At 37.1% G+C, this 7,604-nt stretch overlaps 1 protein-coding gene across 3 annotated transcripts; it reads left to right on the top strand.

Moving 5' to 3' along the window:
• The first annotated feature begins 315 nt into the window (after positions 1 to 315).
• Positions 316 to 5,126, top strand: LOC102617286 (disease resistance protein RPV1-like). Of its 3 annotated transcripts, none has more exons than XM_052438428.1 (6): positions 316 to 1,062; positions 1,472 to 2,555; positions 2,903 to 3,199; positions 3,299 to 4,132; positions 4,248 to 4,320; positions 4,408 to 5,126. In XM_052438428.1, the coding sequence occupies exons 1-6, from the start codon at positions 542 to 544 to the stop codon at positions 4,797 to 4,799; spliced, it is 3,201 nt and encodes a 1,066-aa protein (XP_052294388.1). In that variant the 5' UTR covers positions 316 to 541; the 3' UTR covers positions 4,800 to 5,126. The 3 variants fall into 3 exon arrangements, with proteins under 3 accessions (XP_052294388.1, XP_006478320.2, XP_006478318.2); XM_006478257.4 differs by having other exon boundaries at positions 317 to 1,062; positions 4,500 to 4,665; XM_006478255.4 differs by having other exon boundaries at positions 317 to 1,062; positions 4,248 to 5,126.
• Positions 5,127 to 7,604: the final 2,478 nt, after the last annotated feature.

Genomic DNA, 7,604 nt, shown 5'->3' with positions numbered 1-7,604 from the left:
GAACTGTTTCTAAGATGGAACAATGCCAAACAGTTCTGCTGTTGTCTCAATTGTGTAGGTTTTTTTTTTTTTTTGACAGTTCAATCGCTGTCTTAGTGTTATATCTCTCCTTGGATTCTCTTGCATGTTTATGGAATATTTTAGAAAAATAAATAGCTTTTTTTCGCAATTGAGAGTTCACATTTTAATAGAAAAGCCTAGAACAGGACCCTATTGCCAATAGTTATGGTCCGACAAACTTGTCAGTAAAGCAAAGAGTAGGATTTAAAGTTGTGCATGTCCAAATTATCGTGCCTTTGGGGAATTCACACCTTTTACCTTTTTAGCTAGCATTCACTTTTTCTTTCTACACTTGAATAACGCGGAATAGTTTCAACTAAAAGTTAACAAAGCATTGCTTAGGGAAGGAGATGAAAATTATCAAGAAACCACCTGGTAGGTTCCAAGATCGTTATAATCTCTGTACAAGACTACAGTAACTGAGATTTGAGTCAATAATTGTTTTCATTTGATCAAAATCTTTGAGATCAATTGAACTCTGATGGCTTCTGTTTCTGCTTCTTCTTCTTCTTCTTATCCATCCACCAGTTTGAGTTTGATGAAACCTCGAAACAGTAAGTATGATGTTTTTCTTAGTTTCAGAGGAGAGGACACCCGTGACAACTTTGCCAGCCATCTTTTTTCAGCTTTGTCTCAAAAAAGTATTGAAACTTTCATTGATGACCAACTTAACAGAGGAGATGAAATTTCAGAGTCACTTATGAATGCAATAGAAGCATCAGCCATTTCACTCATCATTTTCTCTGAAGGCTATGCCTCTTCAAGATGGTGTCTCGATGAACTTTTAAAGATCCTCGATTGCAGGAAAGAATATGCACAAATTGTGATACCAGTTTTTTATCGCGTTGATCCGTCAGATGTGAGAAACCAAACTGGGTCTTTTGGGGATTCATTTTCGAAGCTTGAAGAAAGATTTAAGGAGAATTCAGTGAAGCTGCAGACTTGGAGGAACGCTTTGAGAGAAGCGGCCAGTTTGTCTGGTTTTCATTCCCTCAACATTAGGTAAAAGGTTACTTTAATTTCTTAGTTAAAGTGTTTGTTGCATTTGCTGAGCTAAATATGCTGAATTATACTTAAAATTTTTTAGGCATCATAATATTTTTCGACTGACTGCGTTGTGGTATTGATCTTTGGTAGTTACATTTGGTGTGCTAAATTCTGAATCGTCTGAACAAATTCTAGTTTTGTGGACTTCCCGACTTTTAAACTCCTACAAAAGAAATTTGACAGAATTAATAAAAGCTCGAGAAGTTTATAAGTTTAATAAAATTAATGAGGTTCTGTCATATTTTAAGCAATTTCAATCTATCATTCATCACATACCATTAGAGGACGGGGGGAATTCCCTCACACACATATTCGGTGAAAATCCCTCCTATTTGAACTTACTACTATTTTATGTATTTGCCAGGCCTGAATCGAAACTTGTAAAGGAAGTTGTCAATCACATTTTGAAGAGACTGGCTACAGTTTTTCCGTGTGTTAACAATAACCAGTTGGTTGGAGTAGAATCTAGAGTGGAGGAAATTGAATCTCTATTAGGTGTTGAATGGGAAGATGTTTACACTTTAGGGATTTGGGGCATCGGTGGTATAGGCAAGACAACAATTGCTAAAGCTATTTTCGAAAAAATCTCTAGTGATTTTGAAGGTTCTTGTTTCCTTCAAAATGTTAGAGAAGAATCAGTAAGACCGGGAGGATTAGCTTGCTTGCAACTAAAACTTCTTTCAAAATTATTGCAGGATGACAATGTGATGCCTAATATTGCCCTGAGCTTTAGAAGGCTCAGCCGTCGGAAAATTCTAATTGTTTTTGATGATGTGTCGTGTTTCAACCAAATAGAATCCTTAATTGGAAGTCTTGATTGGTTTATGCCTGGGAGTAGGATAATAATAACCACAAGAGATAAACAAGTGCTTAGAAATTGGGGTGTGAAGAAAATATATGAGATGGAGGCATTAGAATATGATCATGCTCTTGAGCTATTTAGTCGACATGCCTTCAAACAAACCCATCCAGTTGTTGGTTATGAGGAACTTTCAAGCAAGGTAATGGAATATGCTCAAGGTGTTCCTTTAGCTCTTAAAGTTTTGGGTTGCTTTCTATTTGGAAGGGAAAAAGAAGTCTGGAAAAGTGCAATAAACAAATTGAAAAGTATTCTCCATCCAAGTATCCAAGAGATACTAAAAATAAGTTATGATGGTTTGGATGATAAAGAGAAAAATATTTTCCTAGATGTTGCTTGTTTCTTTAAAGGTGAGGATGTATATTCAGTAATGAAGTTCCTTGATGCAAGCGGATTCTACCCAGAAATAGGAATAAGTGTTCTTGTTGATAAGTCTCTTATTGTCATATCAAACAATGACAGGATAACAATGCATGATTTGCTACAAGAATTGGGTAGGGATATTGTCCTTCAAGAATCAGTTAATCCTGGAAACCGCAGTCGGTTCTGGCATCATGAGGATATATATGGAGTTCTTACATATAATATGGTAAGCATTTTGTTGGGATTATTATTTTGGAATAATATTGCATTGACAAATTTCTTATACAAATACTTATATAAGCTCGAAATGATGAGTTTTAGAATTAATAGAAGATTGACAGTGATTGAAAACACAAAAACTGGGAATAGGTGATGAGCAATAAAAATTGCCATGTCAACTTGCATGTAATCTTTTGTATTGAATTATAATTTCAAGTTGACATGGCAATGATAATTAATAATTTAGTATTACTTGAATTAGTTTGCAACTTAGAGTTTGCTTGCCCAACATTGACTACAAGCTTGAATTTTCTAAATTTGCTTTTAAATGTATGGTCTTTTATTGATGATCAGGGGACTGAAAAAATTGAGGGCATCTGCTTGGATATGTCTAAAGTGAAAGAGATTTGTCTAAATCCCGATACTTTCACAAAGATGTGTAGATTGAGATTTTTGAAATTTTATAGTTCAATAAATGGAGAGAACAAATGTCAAGTCTCTGATTTTCGAGCCCTTAGATTTGCCGAAGTGAGGTATCTTCATTGGCATGGATATCCATTTAAATCACTACCTTCAAATATTCATCCGGAGAAACTTGTTATACTTGAAATGCCTCACAGCAATATTGAACAGCTTTCTGAAAGTGTCCAGGTAGATATTTCTTAATAAATCTTGGCAATGTGTTAGGAATATTTGATTATCGTACATGCTAATGATATGTCTTGGCCTCTTTTTTGATTGAGCATGCAGCATCATGGTAAGTTAAACCAGATAATCATGGCTGCCTGCAATATTTTTACCAAAACTCCAAACCCCTCGTTGATTCAACATCTGAATAAGCTGGTTATCCTTAATCTAAGTGGTTGCTCAAAACTGAAGAGCCTTCCGGAGATCTCATCAGCTGGTAATATAGAAAAAATACTTTTAGATGGAACTGCAATTGAAGAACTGCCCTCATCCATCGGATGTCTATCTAGGCTTTTGGAATTAAACCTTGGAGATTGTAAAAATCTTAAGACTCTCCCAAGCAGCCTATGTAAGTTGAAATCTCTGGAAGAGATATGCTTAACAGGATCTGCAATTGAAGAGCTGCCTTCACCCATCGAGTGTCTCTCAGCGCTTTGCGTCTTAGACCTTGGAGATTGTAAAAGTCTCAAGAGTCTTAAACTACCTTTTGATGGCTTGTACAGTCTAACGTATCTATATCTAACTGATTGTGCCATCACAGAGTTACCTGAAAGCCTTGGCCTGTTGTCCTCACTTGAAGAATTGTATCTAGAGAGAAACAATTTTGAAAGAATACCAGAAAGCATCATACGACTTTCTAAGTTGTCAAGTCTCCTCGTAAGTTATTGTGAGAGGCTTCAATCCTTACCAAAGCTTCCATGCAATCTATACTGGTTGGATGCACAACATTGCACGACATTGGAATCATTATCAGGTTTATTCTCAAGTTATAAATGTGTCTTTTTTTACCTGAACGAAAATTTTAAATTGGATCGGAAGCTCAGAGGTATTGTCGAAGATGCTCTGCAAAATATTCAGCTAATGGCAACTGCACGTTGGAAAGAAATACGGGAAAAGGTGTGCCTTTAACTCTTTCCTTTTAATTTATACAATGTTTGCTAATTTTTTTCCCCCTCTCCTTGAAATTAAAGCCAACAATATAATTTTAAAAATTATGATTTTTGTGGTACAGATATCTTATCCAGCTCTTCAAGGCCATGTCGTTTTACCTGGGAATGAAATTCCAATGTGGTTTAGCTCTCAAGGTATGGGATCTTCTATAACCTTGAAGATGCAACCAGGTTGCTTCAGTAATAACAAAGTGTTCGGCTTTGTTTTCTGTGCTATTGTAGCATTTCGAGACCATCATGTCAGGGATTGGTCTTTTAAATTCTACTGTGAATTCAAAATCAAACTCAAAGATTGTGATCCGCATGTCATACAGAGATATCTGGGGCGAGTTAATTATGTAGAGCCTGATCACTTACTTTTGGGGTACTATTTCTTCAATCATCAGGATCTAAATGGTTGTTGGGAATACAATTGCGTTCCTGAGGCAGTCCAATTCTATTTTAAGAAAGTGTTGGGTTCTGAAACTGAAACTTTGGACTGTTGTGGGGTGAAAAAATGTGGGATCCATTTATTTCACGCCTCAGATTCTATGGATTCAATGGAAGATCCAAGCAAAGTTTTCAACCGAAAGGAAGTAGAGGAGCCACACCCCAAAAGACTGAAATATTTATAAAGGGGAGAGTGTTGAAGATAGCAGCCATGACAAGTCATCAGCTGAGCTATGTGACACATTGGCATGCCACCTAAGCTACACCTATTTACCAGCTGATGCAAATTCAATGAGGTGGCAAAACTGCTACACAGAGAAATACCAGCACATGGAATGAATGGATGAAGATTCTGGAAGCATCATATCATTGGCTAATAATTGTTGGATTATTTTGTTTTATCTGAATTTGTTATTTTTAGCTAGCTGTCACTTTTGTTTCCTTGTGTATAAATGGACGATGGTCTGTAAACAAACAAAATAATCAATTCAAGTTTTATTTTTCAAATACAAGTTTCTGGTCTCTTGTGCTCTGCTTGCTAAAGAAAGCAATTCCTAAGGAATTTAAGTTGGTATCAGAGCCATCTTCAAAGCTATGGCAAGCAGCAGCAGCACACAAGCAAACGACCAGATGGAAAACTTGAATCAAAATGAAAATCAAAACACTCCTCAAAGCATTGAACAAAACTCGAGTCACAACTCACCCTCACCCACTCAACACATTACCAGCAGCACATATGTGTTCACAACTCCCATTAAGCTAAATCAAAACAATTTCATGCTCTGGAGATCGCAAGTGATTTCTAGCATTAGAGCAAATGAACTTGAGGGGTTCATAGATGGTAGCCATGTCTGCCCTCCTAGAGTTTTCATAAACCTTGGACAAGATCAAACAATAATCACCACACCTAACCCAAATTACCAAGTCTGGAAAAAGCAGGACCACATTCTCCTAAGTTGGCTGTTATCTTCACTTAGTGAGGATGTACTGGGCACTGTGGTAGATTGTTCCACCTCCTTTGAGGTGTGGACAACTCTCTCCAATCAATTTGGTGCAAGATCTAGAGCTAGAATCCTACACCTCAGAACACAAATCCAGACCATCAAAAAGGGCTCACTAACCATTCATGAGTATTACTCTAGAATGAAGTCTATATTAAATACTCTTAGGGCTGCAGGGAGTAATATGAGTGATGATGACTTTATCATGTGTATATTTGCTGGTTTGGGATCAGAATATGATTCAGTAATTGCTAGCATAAATTCAATGCAGGAAAGTCCCTCACATTCTGAAGTCTATGGCATGCTTCTCAGCCAGGAAAACAGAACTGAACACAACCTAAGCTTAGGAACTATAGAAGCAAACTACACACAAATGAGAAATGGGAGAAGAAATTGAAACAACCAGAACAGGGCTGGAAATCAATATCAACCTGGCATAGTCTTCAGAACCCCTGGCAATGGTTCTGGTCATGGTCAAGGAAATCAGAACCCTCATGACAAAGGGAAGAGCAAAGCTGTAAGTGATGATGATGGTGCAAATCCTAAGGGGCCTTGTCAAATTTGTTGGAAAATGGGACACACGGCTGCTGATTGCTGGCACAGATTCAAAAAGAATTATGTGCCACAACCAAGCCAAATGAGGGAACCAAGAGGTGCATATGTGGCTGCAACTGATGGCCAAAGCAGTGGAGCCTGGTACTTGGACAGTGGTGCCACAAACCATGTGACAAATGCCCTTAGCAACATAAACACCAACTCTGAGTATCAAGGTAATGAAAAGCTAACTGTTGGAAATGGTGAAAAACTCCTGATTTCTCACATTGGTAACTCTATGCTTTCCACTTTAAATCCACATAAACACATCACCTTGAATGACATATTATTTGTGCCAAGCATCACTAAAAATCTCATTAGTATTTCCAGATTATTGCATGATAATGACATTGATATCGAATTTAAAAAATCTGTGTGTTTTATTAAGGACAAGAGGCAAGGGAAAATTCTTGTGAAAGGAGTGGCTAGAGAGGGGCTTTATGAACTGCTGTGCTTACCTACTCACCTGAGTGGGAACAAAACTCGTTATGCTGCTGTCTTATCTTCTTCCTTCATGCCTGAGTCAATAAATTACATCAGCAATCCAGTGTCTATGTTGTCATTTAATTTGAGTAGTGTCAAGTTAGCAAATGTTTGTGTTGAGTCCTCTGAAATTGATAGATCAAGCAATGATGCTTTAAAAGATATTGATCTCTGGCATCTCAGACTAGGGCACCCAAATGAGTCTGCTCTGAAAAGCACCATGTTGTCTTGTAATCAGTTTAAATTAAACAAGAATTCTGTTCCTTCATTTTGTTGTGCATGTCAGTATGGAAAACAATCTAAACAAAACTTTAAAAGCATAGAAACTAAAACCAGCAAGGCCTTAGAATTGATTCATGCTGACTTATGGGGACCAGCACCAATTCCCTCAAGTCATGGACATAGATATTACATATCTTTTGTGGATGACATGACAAGATACACCTGGCTGTTTCCCTTGACAACAAAATCCCAAGCTCTCAATACATTCATCACCTTTAAAAGCCAAATTGAAAACCAATTGAAATTGAGAATTAAAGCATTACAGACAGACATGGGAGGAGAATTTAAACCATTCAAGGCTTTTCTTGACAAAGAGGGCATAGCATTGAGACAATCATGTCCATATCTACATGAACAAAATGGCAAGGTTGAGAGAAAACACAGACATGTGGTAGAAACTGGACTCACATTGCTGGCACAAGCCAAAATGCCATTAAAATTATGGCAAGAAGCTTTCACTTATGCCACCTACATTATCAACAGATTAGCCTCACCTGTTATTGGAAATAAAACCCCCTTTGAATTGCTTTACCATTACAAACCAAATTACTCACAAATCAGAGTATTTGGATGTGAATGCTATCCATTTTTGAGGCCATATAACAAACACAAGCTTGATTTCCATACTGT

The sequence above is a fragment of the Citrus sinensis genome, chromosome 3, assembly GCF_022201045.2.
Source record: "Citrus sinensis cultivar Valencia sweet orange chromosome 3, DVS_A1.0, whole genome shotgun sequence".
In the NCBI taxonomy this organism is placed as follows: Eukaryota; Viridiplantae; Streptophyta; class Magnoliopsida; order Sapindales; family Rutaceae; genus Citrus; species Citrus sinensis.
The sequence above is the reverse complement of the archived record's forward strand: the minus strand, read 5'-3'. Positions and strand labels throughout refer to the sequence as shown.

What these genes read in the sequence shown, in the direction of transcription:
- LOC102617286 (XM_006478255.4), top strand. Translation starts at nt 542, where the DNA reads ATGGCTTCTGTTTCTGCTTCTTCTTCTTCTTCTTATCCATCCACCAGT. An exon ending in TTTCATTCCCTCAACATTAG is followed by an intron (nt 1,063 to 1,471) that starts GTAAAAGGTTAC and finishes TGTATTTGCCAG; the next exon opens with GCCTGAATCGAAACTTGTAA. An exon ending in GAGTTCTTACATATAATATG is followed by an intron (nt 2,556 to 2,902) that starts GTAAGCATTTTG and finishes ATTGATGATCAG; the next exon opens with GGGACTGAAAAAATTGAGGG.